This window comes from Phalacrocorax carbo, chromosome 12, assembly GCF_963921805.1.
Source record: "Phalacrocorax carbo chromosome 12, bPhaCar2.1, whole genome shotgun sequence".
Taxonomy (NCBI): domain Eukaryota; kingdom Metazoa; phylum Chordata; class Aves; order Suliformes; family Phalacrocoracidae; genus Phalacrocorax; species Phalacrocorax carbo.
Genome location: NC_087524.1, coordinates 5,280,370 through 5,307,748, shown reverse-complemented (window position 1 = coordinate 5,307,748; position 27,379 = coordinate 5,280,370). Strand labels below are relative to the sequence as shown.

The 27,379-nt window shown below is 46.4% G+C and overlaps 2 protein-coding genes across 6 annotated transcripts in view; both read left to right on the top strand.

Moving 5' to 3' along the window:
• Window positions 1–16,892, top strand: part of EXOC6 (exocyst complex component 6) — a 97,197-nt gene extending 80,305 nt beyond the window's left edge. For 3 of the 5 annotated variants that reach the window (XM_064463824.1, XM_064463825.1, XM_064463826.1), the window contains 3 exons: window positions 14,552–14,664; window positions 15,272–15,283; window positions 15,755–16,892. In XM_064463824.1, coding sequence (XP_064319894.1) covers window positions 14,552–14,664; window positions 15,272–15,283; window positions 15,755–15,887 — 258 coding nt within the window. In that variant the 3' untranslated portion in view covers window positions 15,888–16,892. Of the gene's footprint in view, window positions 1–14,551; window positions 14,677–15,271; window positions 15,284–15,754 lie in introns of all 5 variants that reach the window. The other 2 variants (XM_064463827.1, XM_064463828.1) reach the window with 1 other exon arrangement.
• A 383-nt stretch (window positions 16,893–17,275) lies between these two features.
• Window positions 17,276–27,117, top strand: LOC104050368 (cytochrome P450 26C1). Its single transcript, XM_064463829.1, has 6 exons — window positions 17,276–17,785; window positions 17,862–18,086; window positions 18,216–18,491; window positions 20,159–20,314; window positions 23,876–24,370; window positions 24,656–27,117. Exons 1-6 carry the CDS (start codon window positions 17,594–17,596, stop codon window positions 25,016–25,018), a joined length of 1,707 nt encoding a protein of 568 aa, XP_064319899.1. The 5' UTR covers window positions 17,276–17,593; the 3' UTR covers window positions 25,019–27,117.
• Window positions 27,118–27,379: the final 262 nt, after the last annotated feature.

Genomic DNA, 27,379 nt, shown 5'->3' with positions numbered 1-27,379 from the left:
AGTTGCACTGTTTTAAAGAATATTGAAATAACAAAGTTTACATAGAAGATTCACATATAGGCTATGTTTCAGAACCTAAAGAAAAACTCTTGGAGAAGGTTTTCCCTAGACCATTAGTAGCAAAGGAGCGGTGCAACTTAAAAGGCCCTGCAATCATAGAAAAAGTTATGGTGGGAGAAAAAAGAATGAATAAGACCAGAAATGCAAAGAAGTGGGAAAAACAGAAGGAAAAGGTCAAAAGATGAGTATATGGAAGCAGTAGGTGATGGGGAGAAAAGAAGAACCTAAAGATATGGGATAAAGGACAAAAAAAAAAAAAAAAAAGTCGGTTCCTGTCTATAAATATAATCTAATGTTCTTATCCTTTTCGATCTATGTTTATCATTTTTCTATGGTTTATGCTGAGACGCATTAGGAACATTTCTTTTTTAAACAGTAGAAATTTGAAGAGATGTTTTTACCCAAAGGAAAGAAAGGACTTTCAGTACACAGTTATATGGTGTATAAAGTCCATGAAACCATCAGGTTGCCTTATTCCCGGGAGAATGCAAGCTTTCCCGGTTTCAGTGGCGTGCCTCCAGGAAATCGTTCCAGGAGGACACACAATTAGCCCACGCTCTTCCAGAGTGCACAGTGTAACATGATGCAGTTAAACCAGAAGACAGTTTTCATCTTTTGACCCTGTGTCAAACGCATCAGTTGAGTAGCTTACCTGAGATCTGTAAGAGAACATAGGCTATCAGATATTTTCCCATAGAAAGGAACATGCAGTAGACACACACACAAAAATGCAATTTTAAAACCTGACTTATTTTCAAAGTAACAGAAAAAGTGCTGAGCCAGACTTTAAGTGGTGTAACTCAGGGCATTCGGATTCTCCTTTCTTTTTGCCAGTCTAAAGTTTAAATAAAAATCTTTGTCCTTGCTTAGGATGTATGAGAAGTACATTAAAAGCGTCTCTTTCATTTTAAGCATGAACAAGATATTGAGCCCTGTGGAAGGATAGATTTGACAATAACATTAAAATGCATATCCAAATTATAGTTTTGGGAATGGTAGTATGTTCAGTATAGAGTCTAAGTCTTGCATCCAATGCCATAGAGGATAGTTTAGAAAGTTCATGGTGAAATAGAATAGTTTTGAATAACTCCTGGACAGAAATACACAGGTAACGGGATGGGGTGGGGGGTGAGGTGGGGGAGACTTGTGTAACTGGTAGATTGAAAAGGTACAAGCTGAAAACTCAAATGACAGTGTAAAACAGTCCCTGCAGCTTAATTAAATAAAACCAATAATGCGATTTAAACTTCTTTGAGTTAAAATTACTTTAATAAGGGTGTTAATTACTAGAGGATTAACACTGCTTACATGTGATAATAGATGTGGTCAGTCAATAAAGGGTGAGAATAATGTTCGTTTAAGAAGCAGAAGAATCTAGCACAGGATTACTACTCACCAGAAAGGGATAACATTTCAAAGTGGCAAGTAAAATCAGGGGAAGAGGTTTTCAAATTGCAGGAGGCATTAGAGGCTGAATTGTGCTGGCATTACTCAGCAGAAGTTCCATGTATGTTGGGATCTGTTGGAGCTAAGATATGAAGAGTAATTATTACAAATGACACATTACGTAGTTTGGAATTATTCTGTTTTCCAGAGCAATTGTGACAAATAATTTTTCAGATTAAATGTTTTAAGAAAATATTGTCGCCTGAGAAGTGAGGAGAAAAGGCATATTCTAAAGGAAAATGATCAACTTCTAAGGAGAATAATTTCTTGAAGATATGTGTCTTAGAAAAGAAGTCATATTGGACTATTGACATTAAGCAGAAAGGATTTCTCCTAATATGTTTGCAAACATAGCAGCAGGAGAAGAAAGATCTTTTTCAAAAAGCCAACAAAAACAAATTCAGAGTTATCTGGGTTTCTTGTTACTGCAACTTACTGGGCTCAGAAGCCTTTGCTAAACCAAGTTTAGCGAAGTTATCTGGACAAGAAAAACAAAAACAAGTACCAGGATTTAACACGGGCTGTAGTATTTGCTAAAACGTTTTTAAGTTGTTTGATAGATATAAATGTGGAAGTAAATGTCCACAAAAAAAAGCTGAAGAAGAAAGTGAAGGTCGTCCGGGAAAGAATATGAAACTTTTGTCTAGTGATTTTTGGCTTTGCTTTTAACTTGTCTCTATTTACATTCCTGAGCTACCAATTGTGGAATTCCTCATCCAGTGGTTCCCAAGTCTAGTATAGCTTTCCCTAGGGGATGTAACTTCATCTGCTCTGAAGGGTGGTTATGCAGCCATACCCGGAGTGCACTACTTTGGAAGAAATAACTATCTGTTTACAGTAAACTCACGATGAGCACGTCTGTAAGTGTCTGTGCCTTATGGATTGCATTGGATTTTTGTTTCTGGATGCAAACATAATGGTGCTGGTTTCCGGCCTATTACATCTTAGATTTCAGTGGCTTTCCAGGTATTCTGACTAGGCATCCAAGATCAGCTGAGATAATTTATTGAACAGTTGCTCTATTTGTATCTGCTTCCTGCAGAGGTTTTTTAGAGAGACGTCTTTTATGTAAAATGCTGAGGGCTTTGATGGCCACCTAAGAGAAGAATCTGGAGCACTGAGACTGTTATTTTTTTTATTTTAATCTGCAGCTTGTTGAGTACTGCACAAATCTTAAAAATAAACCAAACCAAAGTTACAGATAAAAAATAATCAGACTGTTGTGTTGAAACAAACTATTTTCCTCGACCTACTATAGAACCCCAGGTTACCTCAGTAAAGGTGATGTGTTTCATTGTGCACACTAGAGATCATGGACCTCTGTGGAGACCAAATGCTGCACATTCAAGAGATGCTCATAAACCTTACAGACCTGATGTATATCGTCCTTTTAGGTTGGTAGCCTCAATCTCTGTAGCAATGTTATTTCAGCATTTTTCTTAGGTGTAATTTTCTCTGGTGTTTTGGTTCAGGTCAGAATATTACAAGAAAAAAACGGAAAGCTAGGAGAATGGACTATCCCATTCTACCATTGAATCGCTAATTTCCCAGTGGCCTGGTTATCGGCTTCCTGGGTCAGTTCTGTGAGCTGCAGCTTCACACAAAGAGCTGAAGTCTTTACCTCCTCTGTGAGTACAAGGCTGATGCCGTGGAGCTGTGCTATGCTTACTTGTCTTCCCGTCGGCATCACTTTATATTCACACGCCAGGGCTGTGTATCTGAAACTCCTTCTTTCAGTCCTTGCTGTAATCAGACTGAAATTTAAACTTGGAGTTGTAATTATACTTGGGCAGAGCACTACAGTTGTTTAGTTCTAGCATACAGCAGCCTGACTTTATGAATTAAATGTGTGCGTATTAGAAGGACAGTTTGGATTAATTAGTTCAAAACATCATTAGTCAGAAAATGACTTTTTGTGCTATAGTATATATACTGACCTCTGGTGAGTGTGCAGGCATCTCGAGTTACTCACATGGATCCTGCTAACTATTAAATATGACAGATGGGACAAGAGTGTTCAATTCCAGAACACAGTATGGAGGTTGAAGTGAATGTGTTTCGAGTTTAAATTTTATTCCAGTTACACCAAGTCAGATGATTTTTAAGTAGTCCCACCTTCTCTCAACCAGAGAAGGTAGTTAAGATCTAATTTTAACGTTAGATTTTGAGATTTTTTTAATACATCTTTTTAGTGAAACACCTGAGATGGATTTTTACAGGAAGGGTTGAGACAAACGATACAGTTCTAATCACCAGGAAACTTTTATTAAGGTACTGTGCCGCATCATGTGCTATTTATGGCATTATTTCATAAAGAGGCAAATAGTTTAAAGCAAGCCTGTTATAAGTCTCCTGCAGTTGAAAAAACTGCTTATAGAAAATCTAAGTTTAAATAAACTAAACTGTAAAAATTGTCTCTTCAGTTAATAATGGTTTTGGTAAATTTCCATGTTTAAGTACTACTGAAAAACCGGTGTTTAAAAAAAAAAACCAAACCAAACCCAAACAAACAAAACAAAAAAAGCTAAATGAAAATGACAGATTAAATGTAACTGTGCTATATTAAATGCTTCTTAATTTTAACAGCTGAAATTGTATTTTCAAAGCCTCGTTTAGGTCAGAGGCAGATGTCCTGTTTTGGGGGGCTGCACTTGTCACCTCTGCAGACTTCTGAGCATGTACGCCTCTGCATCAGAAGCTCAAAAACAAAAAAAATGGTGAATGACCTGAGCATTGCATAATACACAATTTTTAATCCACACAAATTTTACCATTGACATAGTTTTATGCTTTGTCTAAAGGGACTTCATGTACGGGCTAACGGGCTTGACAGGAGCAATTTGGCCCGAGCCCATGCCCTCTGGAGCCTGACTGTCTGCCAGGCTCCTGCTTTTCAAACTCTTCCCTGTTTCTAGACTCAAAAGATGGTTCTTTTGCTACTAGTCCAGCTTATTCTTTAATGATGATGATGAACACACTTCATAATAAACATTTGCACTGTAATTAAACAAATATTCTTTGAAGAGTTATTACTTGTTGCTATATTGTATATTGCATAGGGCCTAGCTATTTATATTTGCCTCAGTGACTATTTTTCAGTGACTTTCTTCAGATGTTAGATTTTGGGCTGCTTGAAGTTTTAATGGGATTTGTAAAAATTATACCTTGTGAGTGTTTTTCTGGTTATGGTAACAGCAACAAGCTTGTTCACATGACTTTGACAGTGTTTTATTTTACAGGCAGGCCTAAGTTCATCTGAAGTGCCAAAGAATTAAAAAAAAAAATATTTGGGCTTGCTTATGAATATAACAAGACCAGGCATCTCTCAGACTGTACCTCAAGGTCCATATTTTAGGAGAGGATTCTGCCCTTTCAGAGAATTTAGGTTGTAACGATCTTAATTGAACACAAGTAACTTCTGTTTTTTTTCTTAGCATAACAACAATTCCCAGTTGTTCAGTTGTCATAACCGCTGAGTTTATACATTATACACTTACAAATGTGTTAAAGATTGTATTCACGATAGTGACAGATATGATTTTCACTTATAAATTTGAAACGGATTAAAGCATTTAAATATAAAACTGTTTCATTCTTGTGAACATTTAAATGTCCCCAATTTAGGCACAATTTCTACATGCATAGTGCTTTAAAAAAAAAAAAAAAAAAAGGAACATGGCTTAGTGGCTTAAAGACTGAAAGACACTGCCTTTCTAACACAAACTATCCTTCCTTTGAAAATCCAGGGCTCAGTTTTCAAAGCATTGCCTAGGAATTTAGCCTGCGACCCCCATTGACACTAATGGGAATTGCATAGCTAAAACCCCATAACATCACTTTGAAAATGCATTTGTTATACCAATCCAGAAAAAGGGTAGCATAAACTATAGGGAGACATTCACAGATCAAGAGATCAATTTGCACTTTGAAATACAAGACCAATGTGTGTTATTCCAGTTATGTGATCAGTAGGGGGGATCTTAAAATTCACCACATTCACAAAATAAGTCACCAGGAGTAAACAAAACAAAATATTTGGGCAAGTGGCAGGCAGACTTGCTAACCAGGCTAACAAGATATTTGTCAGCACTAAGGAACACCAACTGATTAAGTGATAATTGCATTTGGTTGGTGCAATGTTATTCTACGGTTAGCAAACTCTGTCTTTTTCCCTCTAAGCTGGACTTAGATATCTATATTTTAAATACTTCTGTTGTTCCTTTGCGACCAGGAAATGTTTAGAGTGAACAAGACTTGCCTTTGTCCAGTTCTGATTCTGGTCCATCGTGTTTTAGTTCTAATCTAGTAAGTGCTTTCATGGTGTGCATGCTTTAATAAACAGGCAGATAACGTTTGGTGAATTAATGGGGGTGTTATCTTCATGTACAGGCAGGGGTTTTTGTTAATTCGTTGGAAGTAAATATATACCTGTGTAACGTATATTCATGTGTACTTGCGCGTGAAACATAAGCAGAGACTAAAAAGAAAGTGTCATCGTTGTGTAGCAGTGTTACTGCAGTACCTGGGAGTCCCAGCCATGGACCATGGCCCCATTATGCTGGGCAGAGTATAAATAAGTGTTTTAACAAAAGGAAGGCAGTGCTGCCTCAGAGCACGAACCGATGAGATTATAGCTCCACTGAAAGGTTAGTGTTATGTCAGAAATTATGAAACAACGATGATTCTGGTTGACAGGCTTCCTCTTTGGTCATCAAACCCGTTTGTTCTTCTGAATGAAAGGTGTGTATAGGTACAGCGTGAGCTCCTTGGGGTGGAAGATGTTGAGGAGTGGGACATTTGTGAGGGGCTTTTGAGAGATCACTGTGTTTAAAATGGAAAAGTCCCCCCCATCTTTGGAGCTTTTAGCTCCAAATCCCAATTCAAATAGTAATAATTGAAATATTAATATATTTGCCATTCATTTATGTTAATGACTTAAATGATACACAGCCAACAACAGTCACGGGGCTTTTTTTCTAGGTCAAAAGCCACGCATCCTCAAGGAAAAAGTTGCAATGTTATTTCTGAATTCTCTCCTAAGAAAAGATTTGGTGTAGCTTGCAGTTGTGTATGCTTAGCACCATTCATTTCCCAGGAGATTTCAACAGTATTCTAGGCTTTGGGATTTTTTTAATTAAAGAGGTCAAAATCCATTATATCTAAATTTCAAAGAATTTACCAATTAGCTGTAGTCTGTGATGCCCAGCAGGTGGCTTTTATACTATTAAAGGGAGATTGTTTCCATCTCTGATCAAAGCAAAACAAAACAAAGGAAAATATAGAATATTGTGCTGTACATAGTGCAAACCACATGCTGTGTGAATTATAGGTGAAAACTGTATGTGCGAAACTGTTCAGTCATACCACTTCAAGAAAAAATTCTATATATTTTCACACTGTTCCCAATGAGGATTTTAATGGTAATGTCTAAATCTGTTTAAATTACTGATTAGCTGAGAAGATTACAGTTTGCTATTTCCTAAAATGAATATTGTAGCAATTTTTTTTTGCTTAAAAGTAAAAGTAAAAATGTGCGATTAAGTAGATTAATGAATTTGTTAAAAATAAAATTAGAAAAAGCTGAGTGTGCTGGAATGTCACAAAATACAAAAAAGTTCCAATTGGCACTTTTCAATGAATCTAAACTTCCCCGATTTTTACCTACTTAAAAGAATGTTTGTGACCTTTTGACCCTTTTGTTATCCCTTACTCAGAAAGGCCTTTATTCTGTAAGGCTTAGGTATAAAAAAATAAAAAGAGCGTTAATGGCATAACAGTCCTTTCTGATCACCCTGTGTAAGATGTTTATGCAAAGTGTCAATAGAAGCAATTGGCCTAACAGTGTGACAACCTGCTTTGCTTGGAAATGGGCTAATCTCCTGTTTGGGTTATTCAGAGGTCAGGTAAGGATTTCTTTTTTTGCATTCCCTGTATTGCATGGGTGCGTAACCTGCAAACACTACAGGGCAGAAATCAGAAGCAACTGAGCCCAAGAATGTCACAAAGCTTCCCCCTGCACCCCCAGTCTAGCCTTTTTTGCTTTTCCTGATATTTTTTTTTTCTCTGCCTTCTAATTTTTCACTTTCTGGTCCCATCCCAAAGAGTCTACCTGAGCGCACAACATGTAACGATGACCCGTTTTGGGTTTGTTGGGGTTTTTTGTTGTTGTGGTGGGGTTTTTTTTTGTTTGTTTTGTTTTTTTGTTTGTTTGTTTATTTGTTTGGTTTTTTTCAAACAGGCATCATCCCACTGTTTTTTGAAGTTCATGTGGAAACCTACTTTAAGTGTCAGTTTTTGAGGGCTGCCCCCATTGCCCTGTCACAGAAGGCTGGAACTCAATAACCGCTCAGGCAAGCATTGCAGGCCAGGCAATGGGCCTTGGCGGGCTGCATGCTGTGAACTCCTGCCTTACTGAATCAGCTTCTGTGTGGGTTTTTTTTCCCTTTTTTTATGCCTTTTTTATGCCTTTTTTTTCCCCCCTGTTAATTATCCCCCAAGGCTGTGGAAAGACAGCATTTATCTGTTTCAACAGACTAAGCAGCAAGTGTTCTGACATGTTTATCAGGCAAATTGTACCTGACAAAAGGTAATTACACATGCAATCAAGTCCAAAAGTGACTGGGTGATTAGGGGTTAATAAACTGTTTAGCATAAGAAATATTCAGCTTGTGAGCAAGGAGAGTGAGCCAGAAGGGCATTACTGACAGTGATAAGTGAAAGAATTACCTTTTTTTAATTGAATATTTGGATTTAGATAGGTAAGCAGGATAAGAAGTGTACAACAACTCATTTTTACCTCCAGCCCCTGAATCACTGGTGCCTAGTTGTACAACCAAAGCTATTCGCTGACACTCTTGATACTTCAGAAGAGGTGATGGCATTATTCCAAGTTGTACTAAGCTACCTTGATAATTTCAAATTACATTTTTTCAAGTATAACCAACACGCTTAGTGTTGTCTAATGGACACTGCCCCCATTTCCTTCTGTGAAGCCCTTCTGTTGACTCTGCAGATAGCTAGTTCCCAAAGTTGTGTTCTCTTCCAAGATTATTCCTGACAGTTGCCCAAAAGTAAAAAGGAAAGGGCGTCTGTATGATATTTGAGGATGTGACAAGAGGTTGAAACAGCATTGAAAGGGCCGGATGGTCAATTCCAGCAGTTCCCAGTGCACAAAATTCTCATGCAATTACAAGATGGCCTAAATACAGGACTAACGGCTGAGCTACTCAGGACTTTAGGTAATAAAAGACAAAGCTTTACTGAGCAATGATTACAATTAATTTCTGTCCAAACACGGTCATATCACCTAGATACTGGGGAGAAGCAAGAGTTCTGAACTTGAAGAATAGGTGCAGCTGCCCTATTTGAAACAAGAATTCTGTCCCTAAAATCTTAAGACCTTTTTTTGCTGCCATGGCATCAATATTGTAATGTATTGTGTTAACCAAACCCATTACCTATCAAGGTCTTCAAGTAGGGCCTCTTTGAACTGAAAAATAGTTTAGTATGTTTTACAAGATTGTTGTGTTTAAAATAAAAGTAATGTAATTAAAAGCTGTAGTGTTATCTGTATAGTGTTAGAGATTGCTATAGCCTTTTATGTAAGTATATGTAAGAACCTTTTTTTTCCCCAAGTGGTGTTTATTTTGAGCAGAAAAAGCTTATGTTGGAGGCATAAAAGGCATTTAGAAAATAAATAGACAGGAACAAAAAGTTAGAAAACCAGCATATTGTAGGGCGTCATTTAAAATGCAAGTGTAGGACAGCAACCAAAGGCCTCAAGTTACCTATAAAGTTAGAAGTATATACGTGACTGATAATGTGGTTGGAGAGGACAACACTGTTTCATACACAGTAAAAAGAATGTGCTGCGCTCTGATCATCAGCCCTGATGGTCCCAAGGTGTTGGATAAAGGTTCCCCTTCTATCACCCCTTTAGGAGAGGCAAATCCTCTAAAGAAGGCAGAAGTGTATACCCCATCTATCTTGTTAGTAGACAGCCTATTGAACGCTTCATCTGGTATACTAGAAAGCACAAAACTTTTCCTGTGTTCCTTTCTTTTTTTGGTAACGATTCACGCATGCAGATGCACATGCTTCTCTGCAAACTCTTTTGTTAATTATTCCTAGTCAGAAGGGCTTGAAGATCTGTTCCCTTGCTCCTAGGGAAACATACTCTGCCTCATTATAAAATTCTCAGGTACAGCATTGCCCATCTTAGCTTATTCTTATTTTTCAGGGGTGCTATGGGATAAAGAGAGCACAACAGTGCCATAGTTCTTGCATAGCAGAGTACATGTACCTCGTTTATAAGGTATAAACAGTGTTTCGGCCTCATGATAAGCTGGTTCTGACAGAGCACCCTCAGGTGGCTCCGTAGGTGGGGCTGAGCAGCCGACTAACCACTAGTGGTCTGCACTGCCTCCAGACTCTGAGAGTAGTGGGAGAGATTGCCTTTCGGTCCAGTTTGAAGTATTTCACGTACATGTTAACTTTGGAAAGGTGCATGTGCAAAATAAGCATTTTTCCTATTGTAATTTCAAGGCAAACAATGCACATGCTAACCTTGAAGAAATCTCAGCCAGCAGCGCCAGTGCGATGTGCTACACTGTGTGGATTTTGATTGATTTTTGATGCAGGAGAATTATTATTCCCAGGACCTACTCTGTGCACATAGTTCTCTTACTACAGTGCATGTTAGTGTGGGCCCTTCCTTGCTAGACAATACATCTTATTTTCAGTTATTGTCTTGGTAATAGTGACAGTTTTAGTGGGTAAATTGTAGTGGGGAAATGTTGCTTTAATTTGGCCTTTAATAGGTTGATTGTAGTTGCCACAATAAGAACTACTGTCACAGCACTAGCAAATTCTTCTTTATGCTTCTTTATGCTTCTTTATACTTTATGCTTCACAACTGAGAAGCTGTGAGGTAAGCTCACCTGAACTTAAAACCCCTGAATGTTTTAGGGTGGTTTTTTGTGGTTGTTTTGGGTTTTTTTTTTAATTGTAGCTTATACTGGTTTTGGCAAAAATAATGCTTTTATGATTAGGCTTGCCCTTGATGCAATTTTTCTTTTTCCACATTAGTAATAATCACAGTATTTAAAACTGTGGAGATTTACAACCTTTTTTTTTTATTTCATTGGAACTTAACATATCCCAGATATTACATCTCTGTAGTATGAGTCACCTAAGCATGTCAAGCCAAATCCACAAAGTATTTCCATTATATCTTCACCTTGAGTACCATGTAACGTTACCAAAGGCTGTTCCCTCTCCTCGTGGTTTTACACACACCTAGTCCTGTCACATTACAAAATAATTTTAATATGCCTCTAATGTGAATGAGAATACAGCAAAAATGTAAGGAAAAATTTGGGGTTTTTTTTCGTCTGTTGAAGAGTTGGCCCAGTTTTCATGATGGATTTTATGTTGTTGTCTGTTGGCATGAATTAAAAAACAGGCTTCTTGTGTGTTCATGATGTTCTCTTATTTTCAATAATCTTTATGTATAAATTTCAATATAACTTTATCCTTTACTAAAATAAAGATCATCTACCAAAGGATTAAGTAGGCCAGTGGTTCATTATCAGCTTTGTCTTTCCAGAAGTATGCTCAAATCACATGAAGCAGCCCAAATGCTTTTCTGCATCTTTGAATGGATAGACTGTCTTCCAGACCATATGCCCGTGGCCAAGACAGTGCCATTTTAATAGAGGTCTTTCTGTATGAGGCAGAGGAATTAAAGTGCTCCGTTTAAAAAGGCACATGTTTTTGTAGCAAAAGGCAGCGTAAGTCAGAAAGGAACAGAGTAGCACGTGCTGAAGCAGACTGTAAGGTTGATACCTCTGCAGCATGGCTGCAGGAGTGAAGGTGATTTTGGGGCTGTGCTTGAGTGAAGCTTTGTATGCGTGGACTGCAGTTACTTCCCATACGTGTGTGACGGTCCTGGGACGAGCAGCTCATTTCTGCTAGGCTGTCCTTGCTGCCGTTGGCTGCTCGCCAACCTGCTCCCCTCGCAAAGTGCCCGCATTGACTGTACATCCGCCAAGTCAGATGCAGGTGATATGAATGGCCAGGACACAGATCCGAAGAGCTGCACACCAGGCAGCTCTTGCCCACCCACAGCGTACAGTATGCGCTGTCAGAGCCCATTATGTGCAGCAATATGCCGCAGCGCCGAACTGCAGCTGTGAGGGGGACAAAATGCACAATGCCTAATGTGCACAGCAGCAGTCCAGTCTCCAGCAGTGTCTGCAGCTCTGTTGCGTTTACCCCAGCAGCAGGGCACACTTGTCACACTGCAGCCCCTGAACACGTGCGCAGAAGGTGGGGACGGAGCTATGGTTGGGTGGCATTTGTCATTTGATTGCATGTCCCCGGTCCTTCGTGTTACTTTCCACTTGCCATGACGGCTGCTTTAACTGAGGAGATCTATTAGCATGAGGCTGGTTGCGTGCAGCTCTCTGACCAAGTGTGGGGCAGGGCTCTGGGTATATCCCCCTTGCCGACAGCGTCTCTCAGGGTGCTTGCTCTTCAGAGCCAGGACTGTCCTGGAGAGCACAGAATATGCTTCGTGTTCTCTTGGGACATTATTTTACCTCATGTTGAAAAGCAACAGACTCCATGGTCTGTTTAGAGCCCTACATGTCTACCTGTGTTTGGTCAGGTGAGGTGTAATCTCCCACCCCAGATATCACCGTCACTGAGATCTGGCAGAGTCACAACACAGACAGTTGGTTCAAGCACTGGAAGCACGGTGTGAAAATCGCTTAGGCAATATTGGCAGGAAAGTTTGTTTCAACTTGTCAGCACTATAATTGTATCAGTCATCAATGGCGTTGGGCCACATGTTGCTAAGAGGATACAGAGCTTCCAGGTTGTTTAGGATTTACCCAGAATCCTCAATTTCAATGTTACAATAGGCATAAGAAATGAAATCTTTCGCCTTTGATTTACTGAACGCAACCACTGCCTGAGTATTGACCCAGTCCTTTCTTAAGGACCATCTCTCATATGGAGCCTGTGACAAGTGGCATTGTAATTAGTAGTAATTTATTAATACATTCTGTTTGCCTCTCTCTAAGAGAGAGAGAACACGAAGTCTCCAGATTATGTAGTTTGGGTTCCTGTGGTTGTCAGCTTTATCCTCCTGACTTGTGTTGCACGTCTGCTTGTCCTGTCTTGCTGCTCCTTTGATTGTGCTTTTGACTATATCATACAGCCTCTGTAAGGACTGGGCACTACCGACTGTTGTAACGCAGTTAATAAGAAATTATGAGTAACATGCAGCAGCAATTAAGGTCATGGGTTTCACAAATGCCCCTAATTCCTGAGTTATCAGAGTCTTCCCAAGTCTGTTTGCTTAGTGACTATAAGGCATGTTCTCTTCTCTCCAGCTCAGCAGGAGAACTGGCGGTACCCTTCCTGAGAAAGCGCTTTGTGAGAAAGAACTATTTACATTTGACCTTGATGGCTGTCATGGATATGTAGTCTGTAGAGAATGAAATAGCTTCCTTGCTTTTCATACACCTTTCACCCAAATGAGACAGTCACATTTAAAATTTAGATGTCACTGAGGTTTGTAATGGTCCCTGGAGGACTTTGGAACAACAGAGCAGTAACTGTGTCAGAGGTCCGTTATAAAGCCAGGAAATGTTACTGCATATTCATAAAATACTATACTATAAATATGGAAGGAGTAATTAGAAAATTATTTAAATTTGCCACTTTATTTGAAAATAGCATAAGGGGTTAGGAAGTGGAAAAAAAATGGAGGGAAAAAACATAGATTGGCCTGTGAAGGCCATGTGTATGCTTTTATTTTATAATTAAGTTGATGTAAGAATTTTGGTGATGAGCATTACTGGAGACCTGTGACGTTTTACCAGGCTGAGAAGTTTGAGTAAGGCAAGGCTGTCAGAGGTGCCATCCTGCTCTTAGTGCATCCTGAGAAGTCGGGGGAGTGGATACCTGCTCTAAAGTGAGAAGGGTTATTTATTTAAATAGTAAAATGGTATGACCTGCAGTAGTCTGTTATGTTTCTTAGAATGAGGTTTTTATTTTACACAAAATCCTGTTCCATCCCACTTTTCCAGGCCATACCGATGTAGCAAGGCCTCCAGGCAAGCAGGGGCTCTAGGTTACAGTGAGGACCCAGCTCAGCGGAGCGGTCGTAGGCACTGTGAGCCAGGGCAAAGCGTTGCTCATGGTTCCCCATGCTTGTTTTAACAGTAGGTTTGGCTAACAGTGGGCAGCCTGAGAACAAGCCCGCGTTAGCCCTCTGCAGCAGGATGAGGCCAGGCGTCAGATGCGGGGGGAAGCTGGGGCACCCCGCCATTGACGTCAATGGGAGCGGGGCCCGCCAGCCCGCAGGTAGCTGTGGGAAAGGCTGCAGGGAGCAGGGCTGCCTGTGCCCTGGTCCCGGGGCAGCCTGGGCAGGGCGCCCGGCTGTGCCTGGCCCTCACCCGCGATGGCAGAGGGGGGAATTAGGCTTTGAGGGCTGCGAGTGCCAGTTAGGCATTGCGTCTGCTTGTAAAAGCAGGCTGTTTTGTTGAACAGCAGCTCCGGGATTGTGAGTCAAAGGCCTGATTCGAAATTGCGGCCAGACGCAGGACTGCATTTGGAGGCTTTTTCTTCCCCCGTTTAAGTGTTTGGGGTTTGTTTGGGCCAGAAGTGTGCCCAGGGCCTGGGGCTGAGTCACAGGGATCAGTCACCATGGAGAGTGCAGCAGGGGTTGTTTAATTCACTTAATTGAGACTACCTGAACCTCTGGTTTAAATTACTGTGAGCAGCCACAGACACGAGTATCCCCTTCTCCCTCCCCACAGTAAAGTAAGCTCGTAAAACAGCAAAGCGTGAAGCCATTAGCATCCATCCCCTCCTGGGGCCAAATTTGCAGAGCCGCTCTCAGAGAGAGGTGGGAAGGTGTTAAAGAACCAGGCAGGTGAAGGGGCTGGCAGCTGGGTTCCCGATGAGGGGCTGCAGCCGGGCCCGGGAGGCACCTCCTTCCCGCGGAGCTGCTCACCCATCTCTCCCCCGCCAGCTCCTGGACCTCTTCATGGTGTGGGACTGGTCCACCTACCTGGCTGACTATGGGCAGGCCACCTCCAAATACCTGCGGGTCAATCCGGGAACAGCCCTCACGCTCCTGGAGAAGTAAGTGGAGGGGTACGAGGGTCCAGGGATGTGGGGGAAGCAGGGGTGCGAGGATGCGGGTGGCCAGGGATGCAGGGGACTGGGATGCCGGGGACAGGGGATGTAGGGGTGCAAGGATGTGGGTGGCTGGGGATGCAAGGGTGTGGGGGGCACAGGGATGCGAGGGACTGGGGATGTGGGGTATGAGGGGTGCAGGGATGGCGGTGGCCGACAATGCGTGGGTCTGGGGATGTGGGGGATGCAGGGGGCTGGGGCCGGGACCGGGGCTGCCCTCCCAGGAGCTGCAGCAGCCAGAGCCCGGCGGCAGCGCGTCGCTGTCCCGGTGCAGAGCCCAGACGGTGCCGGAGCCCCGGTCGCAGTTTGCGAGTGTGCCCGAGTTGCCGCTTTAGGGAAGGCAAAATAAATGCGTTGGGGTTTTTGCCCTGGTAAAGCCGATGCGAGTGTTTCAGCTGGGCGGGCTGGGGAGGGCAGGGTAAGGCAGGGCGCGGCGCCCCGGCCGAGTGCCGGCCTGCTTTGAAAAACTGCATCAAAATGTACTGGGAGTTAAAGGCACTTTCTAACGGTGTTGTCTCTCCTCTCCTGCCTGCGGTGAATACGCATTTTGCAGAGTTCACAGAGGGTATGTATAGCCTATATTGTTACAAAATATCGTTGCTTCAATTTATTTTATTCCCCGAATTTTGTTTTAAAAACCATTGATATGGGAGATAAGCAACAACGATATCGGGTAATTTGACAGGGAACAAAACACGCCCGTTCACGGGGTCTGAATTTACCATGGATGCAGATGATACTAACGGGTTTTCTGGTTTGCTTCTCTCCCAGTGCAATTGGTGGGGCCAGTTTCCTGCCGAGGTGATATTTACTTAATATTTATGGGTTATTTGTAGAGTAATATTTATTAAAACAAGTTCTGCATTGTGGAAGTTTAATTTAAGAACACACAGATAACAGGTTTTATAACCTTCCAGTTCTTACTAGCAGAAAGATGAAAAGAGGAACAAAAGTAAACCTATTTAAATAGTCATATTTTTCCTTTTCAAATTATGTTTCTAACGTGCCTGTGTCATTTGCTTTTTTATTTCTCCAGAATGAGAGACTCTAGCAAAAAGAACAACATTTTTGCTCAGTTCAGGAAGAACGATCGTGACAAGCAGAAGCTAATAGAGACTGTAGTAAAGCAACTTAGGGGTTTAGTGAATGGCATGTCCCAGCACACATAGGCCTGTTAAATCGACGGTATCTCATCACGCCAAGAGGTATTTCTTAGCCACTATTTCTACTAAGCAAACAGTGATATCAGTAGGGACGTTCGTTTGACCGAGTAAAGGAAAAATGCAGTAGATGGCTTGTACACGGAGTCTTCAGCAAACAATTCTTTGTACGTATTTTTAATGGATCGAATACTATTTTGTATATTGTAAACAAATGATGAAAAATGAGACTGTACAATAAAAACCAGCTCAGTCGTGTTGTACATGGAACAGCTGAACTGTAAATACGTTATTTAAGTATCTGCAGACATGGTGTCCAAAATTTTGTTCCAGGTAGGAATTATTTGAGAAATGATCCCTTAGTTGCTTAGTTTTCTGGATGACTCCTAATTTAATGTTTTTTAAGCATTGAGATACTTGCGTTTCAGATGCTGCCTATTGTTTTCCTGCATTAAATGTATATTAGCCTTAAAGTGATTGGACATAATTTTGTATACTGGGTTTTGTAGTCTGGAGGTATGAAAAAGTCTTCTGATTTTTAGTACCTTTGAAAACTACCTGACAACTAGACTTGATATTTATTTACCATTAGGGCTTATAGGCTTTGTTCTCCAAAAGGGTTTAATCTTGAGGTTGTGAATGTAAATAACCATTTGAGTTCTTTATAATGTGACATTTTGGTTTGGTTTGTTTTGTTCCTCAGGGTTACTATTTCTAACTGTGCTTTTGTAAGATCCTGGGTTCTTTTCCCCAGGTTGCAGTAAGGAATAAGTTTGCCACTGTTGGTTTCGTGCCGCATCTGTTTGTCAGTATGCGCTTTCTACCGCCAGACCCATCCCAGCGATTCGCATTTCGTCCCGCCGCCGCCGGTCTCTTTGCACTGTCCCCTCCTGGCTATTTTAGACACAAAGAGAATGTCTAACAAATACAAACCAAATGGAACATGTAAAAATAATGTACATTTTGGCTGTATTTTTAAGTTATTGACGGTCTAAATACAGTAATATAAACCTCGCCCGTATTCCTGTTGGATTTCAGGCACCTCGGAGCGGGTTTCACTGGGACCTGTGCGGGTCCCGGCTCTTGGGTGATTCACCCGCGGGGCAGGCGGGGGGGTCCGGGCGGCCCGGGGTGGGGTGGGGGGGCTGCGGGATCCCCCCGGCTGCCGCTGCACCCTGGGGCGGCTGGGGGCGGTGGAGCGGGGCCGGGGCACTCCCCGGCCGGGGGAGCCGGGGACGGGACTCGCTGCCTTCCCCGGAGGGCGGGAAGGGCCGGCCCGGGGGGTCCCGGCGGGGCAGGGGCGGTGTCCCGGCCCCGAGGGCAGCCGTCCCGCCGCGGGGCCGGCCGGGCTGGGGCTAGGGCGGGTACGGGGGGATGGCAGAGGGGCGGCGGGCCCCCGGCCCCGAGGAGAGGGGGGCTGCCCCGGCCGCGTCCTCGCTCGCCCCCCGGTCCCTCTCCCCGCTTCCCCCGCTCCAATCACCGCACTTGGCCGCGCTGCTTAAATATGCAGCGGATACGTCATCTCCGAAGGTGGATCGGGCGTAAGTGGCCAATATCTATATAAATGTGGCCGAGGGGCGAACCGGCGGCAGGAGGAGGCGAGCGGGGCCGGGCGGCAGCAGCCGCGCAGCGCCCGCCGGCGGCAGCGGAGTGGCGGGCGCCCGGCCCCCGCGGTTGGCAGCCCCCGGTGCGGGGACCCGCCGCCCGGGAGGAGGATGCCGGCGGGGCTCTCCTGGCCCGAAGCGGCGGCGCTGGCGCTGCTGACCCTGGCGCTGCTGGTCAGCCTGTGCCGGCACCTGTGGGCGCTGCGCTGGAGCCTCAGCAGGGACCGCGCCAGCGCCCTGCCCCTGCCCCAGGGCTCCATGGGCTGGCCCTTCTTCGGGGAGACCCTGCACTGGCTGCTCCAGGTGAGGCGCAGAGGGACAGGGATGGGGTGGGAAGGGACTGGTGGGAGCCCCAGCCTGACCTGCAGCTCGTCCCCAGGGCTCCCGCTTCCACAGCTCCCGGCGGGAGAGGTACGGGAACGTCTTCAAGACCCACCTCCTGGGCCGGCCGGTGGTGCGGGTGACGGGCGCTGAGAACATCCGCAAGATCCTGCTGGGTGAGCACACGCTGGTCAGCACCCAGTGGCCCCAGAGCACCCAGATCATCCTGGGCTCCCACACCCTGCTCGGCTCCGTCGGTGACCTGCACCGCCAGCGCCGCAAGGTGAGGCTTGCGGCCGCGCCAATGGGGCACGCAGCGCAGGCAGCACCTCCTGCCCACGCTTGGGCCTTGGTGGCACGTGGGACCCCCTGCTTTAACCATCTGCCTCTGTTCCCCCCCTTCTCCTCCTAGATCCTGGCCAGAGTGTTCAGCCGCGCTGCCCTGGAGTGCTACCTGCCGCGGATCCAGAAGGTTGTGAGCTGGGAGCTGCGGGGCTGGTGCATGGAGCCAGGCTCCATCGCAGTTTATTCCTCCGCTAAAACCTTAACTTTCCGCATTGCAGCTCGGATTCTGCTGGGGCTCCGCCTGGAGGAAAAGCAGTTCAAGGACCTGGCCAAAACTTTTGAACAGCTGGTGGAGAACCTCTTTTCCCTGCCCCTCAACATACCCTTCAGCGGGCTGCGCAAGGTACTGCCGCCTGCCCGGCTCCCTCTGACGGGGGGCAGGGGCCCAGGCCCGGGCCCTGGCGGCACAGACCCCCTGTCCCCAGGCCTGCCAAGGGACGATTCCGATGGGCCAGGACACCTGCAGCACCCTGTTCTGGGTCTGAGGGCCTCGTGCCTTGCTCACCCCAGCCATCTCCCCTTCTCTCTGCACTTCTCACCTGCTCCTGCTTGGCTTCCAGCACTTCTGGTCGCTGGCTCCAGCTCATTGTACAGCGCAGGGCTCCCCTTCTTCTCACCCCTTATGTTGCCTCTGTTGGTTCTGGTTAGTCCATCATGTCTGGTCATGTCTCATCCTGCCCAGACTCATGCCAGCTCACTGCAGAGGGGTCTGTGGGCAGGAGCACAAAGGCAGGTGGGCACAGTGCACCTCAGGTTAGCACTCCCTGTGCACCTCAGGGCAGGCCAAGGACTTGAGGCCCTTTTATGGTCCTTGATCCCTTGTTCCCCAGCAGCAGAGAGACAGTGAGGGGTCCTGAAGGGGAACATGGCAGAGGGACAAACTCCTCTGCCTCTTTCAACCCGCAGTTTCTTCCCCGCTGCCCTGCCCCTGTTCGCCTGCCTCTCCACTCTCCTGCTCTAGGTGTTGGTCCTGCATCCCATCCCCTCTCTCCCATTTCAGTCTGTGGTCCCTCCTCTGGCTTTGGGTTCTCCATCCTTACCACAGCTCAAGTCTCCTGCCCCTTTTAGCCAGGTCTTGCCCAATCTCTTATTTCCACTGTGAGCTCTGCCCCACTGATCACCTTACCCAGCCAGTCCCAGCCTTCCTGCTGCTCTTCTCCACCACTTCAAAGCTCTTGTGTTCCCTGTCCAATTTCCCTTTGCAGGTAGTCACCAGTGTGAGCTTTCAGCCCACATCCAGCCCTCCCTGCACTCTCTCAGGTCAGCCACAGCCTGACTGGACCTCTTCAAGTTGCATTTAGGTCCCCTTGTCTTTCCCCTTGCTCCCTGACCTGTTTCATTTGTCCAGTCCTTCCCACCTCAAACCTCAGCCTTTGTATCTTCTTCCTGACATCTGATCATGGCCATTAGTCATCCCAAATCTGTGGTCCTCCTGGCTTTTGCAGGAGGCCTTTTGATACAGAGGTGTGCACTCCATCCACCCCACTTTGCAACGAGATTGCTGATCACTTGACTTACTGAGATCTTACCTAAATTTTTGCTGCACAGGAGTGCAACGCAACTGGAGATGAGCTGGGTGTGATTAATGTGTCTTTACCTACTATACCCTGGTAAAGCTACTCATTTGTTCCTGTCTCAGATGTGCCTTGCTGCTTGGACTCAGTTTTTTTAAGGAACTCTTCTTGTCTCTTTGGACAAGCTTCTTTTGGACCTGACACGACTGTGGGTTTGTTCAGCACAGATGCCTCTAGACTCGGTTTTACTGCTGTCTTTTCCTCTCAGAGTGTTTCTCAGGACTTGTCGTATTTGATTCACAACAGCAAGGCAACAATTTACAGCAGTTCCCCCAAACTGCTGCCTCTTGCAAGGCTCTGGGGCAGGGCAATAGGTTAAACGGTCCTTGTGGTTACAGATCCTGGGATTAAGGATTGCCACACTTGGGGTCCCCCAGTCTCTCTGGAGAGTGGGGCAGTTCCTAAGGCTCTCCTGAACTGTGTCTGCCTCCCACAGGGAATCAAAGCACGGGACACGCTACATGAGTTTATGGAGAAGGCTATACAGGAAAAGCTGCAGAGAAACAACCCAGAAGACCACAGCGATGCTCTGGATTTCATAATAAACAGTGCCAAGGAGCATGGCAAAGAATTCACCATGCAGGAGCTAAAGGTAAGGAGAACCCCACCCCTTGCAGTGTCCCTTCTGACTCGGTGGCTGTTTGAGAGACCTGGGCTGAGGGGCAGGAGGATGGTTGTGTGGGGACCCACCACCAGCCGCTCATTCCTGCCCTGCTCTTACCAAGTTAAAGGACACCATCTCCAGCACAAGCGAGAAAGCCTGGGCTCGGCATGCACATATGCTCTTGCAGGATTGTGTCTCTTTGCATTAGAAGAGAGCAGGTGTTAAAAAAGGGAATAAATGCCTCTTCTACCTTTCCTCTCCATGGCCACCAGGCTTTAGCCTGATTTAGGATGCTGGTAGGGTTATGTGGCTGTGCTAAGGCTCTGTATGTCAGCATGCACTCAGTAACCTCCAAGATACTATCTTGGAAATATTTAGAGCTAGTCATGTGCTCCTCAAAGATCCCCCAGCTTCTGGCATAGTGCAGTGTGCAGATCACTGCGTTCCTTGGGGCTGCAAACCCAGAAATCTCTGAGATGATATATCAAAATGGGCCTAGGGATGGAATGATGGATTCTGCATCATTCCCTATCACCTCATCATTAATTAGATCATCTAGGTTGCGGATTGCTATGATGCAACATGATGACTGTGACTTAGGGATGAACCCAGTAGTCCGTACTGAGCCCAAACTACCAACTGAACGTGAAGAGGATTTTGCCTAAGATCTTGGGAAAAGTTGTCATTAGTACTGCATTGTTCATAGCTCCAGGTCACTTGGTGTCAGTGAATGATAGATGACACTGCATTTATATGACAATTTTTGAAGCAGTTTTGCACAGGTACAGCAGCTGAATATAGTTGAAAAGTATTTGAGTGCAGTTTAAAAGTATTGAACATACGTACTTTTACCATTTATTTAGGTATTTAAGAAAAACTATCTAAAGACTAATGTTTTATAAATATGTTGTGAAAGTATAATCTCTAAATCTAAAAAATTTTAAAGACTTCACAGCGACTATTAGATACAATTAGAACCAGCATATATTCTTCTTCAAGTAATTTTATTATATTGTTTATTCTAATAGAATGGGATTTATTATAATACATTTTTAAAATAATTGCCAGATTCAAAATGTGATTGATTAAGATTGATTACTCTCTCTCAGTATTCACATGGATATTACACATGAATAATTACATGATCTCTCATCATGTCCCTGTCTCTGGCCACACATGGAATAAGGGGGTATTAAATGTAACATGGAGTGACACGGCTGTGACCTGGGGCCAGCTGATTCGAATGACAGTATATTCATATGCTGTCCTGTATCCTGTACTTTTACGGTTAGAAAATTTCTACCTTGTCTGTATTTAACAAAATGGCTTGTGAACCAAACTGTCCATGCTTGCAATTATGGTGATATTCTCCACTTCAACAAAACAGTAACATCCAGTGGGATGGTGTAATTGGATAAAAAGTCCAAAGCTGTTGGAAAGTCATTAATATATCTGACTTTGAGAGACACTCCAAACACTGGCATGCACTAGTTACTAATTTGCTTTTTGTTCAAATTATTTTGAAGGACAGTTTTCCCAAAATTTTTCCTATAAACACTGTGATTTGCACTGCTGGCATGAATTCTTCAGGACCCTTGAAATGTAACAGTCATTAAAAAGATATCACTTTGCCAAAAGTACTGTTTTAAAACATTTAAAATTTTGGGAGGATTAAAAAAACTCCCATCCTACATAATAGTGCTGTCACTGGGTGGGTGGGTGGAAGCTTAGGGCCGCCAGTCCTGCCTCCCAGGACGGGGCTGTAGCACAGGGACAACCCTGGTGAAGCTGCGGGAGGATGCTGCCTCCCAGTCACGGGTTATGTTGGCCTTGTAAAAGCAGGGAGTGAAAGTCAGCAATTCGGTGTCACTGCTTACGTAGCAGCACTCTCGGAGGTTGATGCAAGAGAGTCATAAGGGCTGTTATTTCAAATAGCAGAGCCTGCCCTAAATTCCTTGCATGTTATTAAAATGTCTTGGGTTTTAACTGCAAGTGGTAGAACTGAGAGATTTCTTTTCATCTGGGTCTGCTACCTTGTGAAGGTAAAAATTCCTGCTAATGCCTGCAGGAGCTGTGATAGGGTTCGACAGGGATCTGTTATTTCAGAGGCTTTATTTCAGCTGAAAGATGCCCTTGAGAGCTGCACTTTGGCAAAAGCCTCTAGTCCAGACAATATGCGGTGCTGGGGACGGTAGCAAAGAGTAATCCTTGTTACGTTACCCTTGACCTTGCCAGACTTGGCTCCAGGTACCTTCAGGCTTCAGGTGTCCTTCCCCGTGTTTTTGGCTTCACCTCTCTAGAACCAGTTGTGTCAGAACAATTTAAAACTCGGCACATAGCTGTGTGAAAGGAACGGCTCTGCTTCCCTGGGGGGTTGTGCTCCGCTTTGCCTCCGGGCTGGAGCTATTAGTGCTGGGTAGTGCCAGCCAGGTCCCAGCCCCTCCCAGGGTGGCAGTTCTCTGTGCTCCTCCCTCGGGCTTCTCCCGTGGCTTTTGGGTTTGGCCGCTGGCCTCAGCGCACCCAGTCCAGTGCTATGGGGCCACTGGCACCTTCAGGTGGGGCTGTAAGTTAGAGCATTATGTTTGCTGTCAGAGAGGTGACATGCCATGACCCAGCTCCGGACAACCCTTAACTTCTGGAAAACGGTTTCCAAAAGTTGATCACAGAGTGCTGCAAACAGCCTGCAGCAACCTGGCATGTGCTGTGTCATACAGACCCTGCAGACAGTGCTGGAAAGACTGGGAGGCTCTGTGGGGATCTGTGAGCTGGGACAAGGCTTGTATTATGATTTTGACTGTGCTGTGGTCCGTCTGAGCTGGTTAACCTCTTAACTTGTTATGGACACATCTGCTACAGAGCTATCAGAAACACTGCCGTGCTTCAGGCTGTAAAGCTTGAGAAGCGAGCAAGTCCTTTGCCTGGTGTGTGCATCCCTGTGGGAGAGCTCCCTGCCGGCTACAGCACCTCCTGGGATGACCTGCTATAGCGGGGAGGTATTTCTGCTTTTGACTCTGTTGGTCTGAGTCCCCTCCCAGACAAGCAAATGGTTGATTATAACTGGAGGTGGATCAAACGTAACCCCTTTTAGCTGCCAGTGCATCTAGGATTTATGCATGAACACACAGCCTCATAATCTCTGACTGGGCAGAAAGGTAAAAGCTGGGCACAAAGGGGAATTGGCAGATGAAGGTAAAAACCGTCATACTTGAAACAAACTTTACTTGGTATGCTAAAATGAATGTTAAAATGCTTTTTAAAAATTTGTAAATCTTGAGAGGAAAGCTCAGTGGATTTGGAGGTCACGTGTACTCATCTCAGTTGTGTTTCTGCATCAGTCACTTGGCAAATGGATGTCCAGTTTGTACGGAAATGGAAGAACAAGGGTGTCTTGTTTTGGTCCCTGCCAACCCAGGGTGGGCACAGGTTTGTGGAGAGCGGGGGGGCGCAGGACCCTCTGCACAGAAGCAAAACTTGCCTAAGGTGAGAACAGTCTGAATCTCAACCGGTTTCAAATTACATTCAAGCTTGTCACCTTCCTTCCTCTCCCAGGAGTCAGCGATTGAGCTCATATTTGCTGCTTTTTTCACCACGGCTAGTGCCAGCACTTCTCTGATCCTCCTGCTACTGAAGCACCCCTCAGTGATTGAAAAAATAAGGCAGGAGCTGATGTCCCATGAGCTGTACCAGCAGTGTGAGCGCTGCCCTGTGGGACCCTGCCCTGACACCCTGCCCGCCCAGAGCAGGGACAGTGAGAAGCCACTTCTCTGCCCCACGGCCAAGGATGCTTGTGAGGACCAGAGCCAGCCCCCAGGCCCAACAGAGGAAGGTTCCTCCCAGCCCTGTGCCCTGCTGGAACCTACCCTCCCCCAGAGCAGTCCCCAGCTCCGGGTGCCGTCAGGGCAGAGCTCTCGCTGCCCCTCGGACATCAGCCTGGAGAAGCTGAGCCGCCTGCGCTACCTGGACTGTGTGATTAAGGAGGTGCTGCGGGTGCTGCCCCCCGTCTCCGGAGGCTACAGGACGGCACTGCAGACTTTTGAGCTGGATGTAAGTGCCCCACACGACGGTGGGCTGCTAGGGAGCTGCTGTCTGCCACTGCCTGCGAGCACCCTGTGTCCAGCACAGTGGTGGTGCTTGGCAGTGCGGCTCAGGGGAAGGTGGCACCCAGCAACCTCCGTGGGTCCCAGCTGGGCTGGGGAGAAAAGGAGCTGCAGAGCAGATGGGCAATGCGGTGGGGCTGTCCGCAGGCACCCTCTGCTCACTCTCCACTAGCACAGCCGGCTGCGTGGGTATGTAATGCTCCTCTTCTCCCCTCTTCTTTCCCCCCACCAGGGCTACCAGATCCCCAAAGGCTGGAGCGTCATGTACAGCATCCGTGACACACATGAGACAGCTGCCATCTACCAGAGCCCCCCCAGCAGCTTTGACCCAGACCGCTTTGGTGCTGCCCGGACGGAGGCCGCAGGCCGCTTCCACTACATCCCCTTCGGCGGCGGGGCGCGGAGCTGCATCGGCAAGGAGCTGGCGCAGGCCATCCTCAAGCTGCTGGCCATCGAGCTGGTCAGCACGGCCCGCTGGGAGCTGGCCACCCCCGGCTACCCCGCCATGCAGACCGTGCCCATTGTGCACCCCGTCAACGACGGGCTGCAGCTCTACTTCCACCCCTTGCAGTCCGGCTGCGGCAGCGAGGCCTGAGTCATGGTTCACTGCCCCCCTCAGCCCTGGTGCCGGTGCCCCTCCACAGCTGCCGGGGCAGGCCTGTCCTGCCCCAGGCTGGTTATGGCACTGAGTCACTGCAGAGCAAAACCCCAAAGGTCTTTTTATTCTTCCTCTCCTGATGAGCAAGCTGGTAGCGAGGGTCCTGCAGAGCCCTGCTCCTGAGCACTGGGGTAAGCCTCAGCCCCAGCCTGGGGGCAAAACCTGCTGAAGCTGCTGGCAGTGAGCATCCCCCATGGGGGCTCAGCCAGCCCCTGCCCCACACAGGTTTCCAGCCACTGGGAATGGCGAGCAAAACTCCCAGCTAAGGCTCCCAGAGCTTTTCCGTCCCAGGGTTATCTCCTGTGGGTGTGTTATAGGAGAGGTAGGATGAACATCCTGCACACTGTAGCTTTTTAGATGTGAAAAGAGGGAAGATGGGGGGGCTCTGCAGGAAAAAACAAGCCAGGGCTGCCCAAGCCACGGCATCAGCTATAGCTAGAATAATAGGATGTAAAGTGGTTTTTATTGTAAATATTTAATCTCATTCCTGCACTTCCCATTAGAGCCGGCACAAAGAGGATGTATCTCATTCAGCCAGTAGTAGTAGCTGTGTATGTTGTGCCTGAGCACCGTGCTGCTGCTCAGGGTGTGCCAGGAAGCCCCCCTCTGGCGTCCCCACAGGACGTGCTCTCCAGCCACAGCCTGACCGAGGGATCAGGCTGAAGCAGGGGAGGAGGCTTTGGGGAATAAACATTTGGAAAATGGAAATTTCTGAATAGTCTGATTTGTGGTAGAAAGTCCCCTGTTCCTGATGATGCTATTCACATTGCAGAGGGGGCATGTGCAAGGTGACACAGGCCCCATGGTGGCTGGCTGGCCAGACTGACCGTGTCACCTCCCGCAGCCTAGCTCTGCCAGGGACAGTGCCAGGACAGCAGCTCTGTGGGTCCATCCAGGGGCTGGTGCCTGGGGCTAAACCTGGGTGCCGAGGGCACCTTTTTATGTGGCTTTTGAGCAGCACCTGCCTTGCTGAGACACAGGGTATTTCTCTAACATGTAAGATAAAGTGAGTCCTGTTGCTCGTGCAGTGAGAACAGAGCTGGGTCCAGGTCCTTGCTCCACTGCAATCTATTTATAAGCTCCTTTCAGCTTCACCTCTGCTCCCTGCTGTCACGTGTCCTGCATAGAAGCAATGGGAGAAACCATCCGCCTTGTCCCTCCAGCACATCCCAGGCCTGGTGGTGTGGTGTGCTCTCTGTGAGGAACCAGCAGCAGCTTGATCTGCAAGGGCAGAAATGTGGCTCCAGGACAGAGCCTCTTTGGCAAGGCTCTGGGGAGCTCCCCGGTCTCCTGAATCTCTGTCATCATCCTGCTTCAATGCCGGGCTACAAATGACCTTGCCCTGGCCAGTCCCGCTTTGCACACTGGTGCGGGGGCACTGCAGTGGGGCCTGCGCTGCTGGAGGGCTGTGCAGCAAGCACAAGGCTACCTGGGGCAGAAATGTGGCTCCCAAATGTGACAGGTCAAATCTGGAAGAGGTTGAACTGCAGGGCTGAGTTAAGCGCTGTTGGCAGGTCGACCCCGTAGTGAACCAGAGTCTCTGCCCCTCCTGACCTTGTCCTGAAAGGTGAATCTTTCTGGCTATCAGAGGTGAAATCGGTAGGTGGTGGCTGCAAGTGGCAACGAGTAATCAGCAGGAGCTGCTCGTGTGGCTGCAACCTGCAGGCTCCCGCTGCGGGCAGGGCTGCGGGCAGGGCTGGGCCCGCAGCACCCAGCACTGGGTGCGGGAGGTCCGGGACTCCTGCAGCCCACTTAAAAATTACCCCAGCACCAATGAGCTGCATAGCCACCAGCTGAAAATGTAACATGAATCTAGCTTAAAAAAAAGAAAAATTGAAACTGACTTTGCAGATAAACATGAGAATTTACAAATGAAGTGTAATAACTATTACTTGTAATCAGTTTGTTCATATTAGGCTGTTATTTCTTGACCCCCTTCCAAGATGTTTTTAATTATCCCTTTCACTCTTTACCATTTGATTCTTTTTGAGCCAATGGCCGGGGAATACACAGCTGGGGAGATAATAAAGCCTTCCTGTGGCTATTATCGGTGCTCAGGCCACCGTATCTCGTTATTTTGATAGACAGTGAACTTGGCGCGGTTGCCGGCCGGGTTCACGCAGATGTCACGGTCCGTGTTGTAGGTCACAAGCGGGTCAGCGCCCGGCGAGGGGAGGGCGCCGGGTCAGGGCGCGGCCGCCGCCCCGGGCCGGGCCCCGCCGTACCCCGAGGGGCTGCGCCCTCCGGGGGGCGGGAGGTACCCCCGGGCGCGGGGGGTGTCCCTCCTGGGCAAGGGGC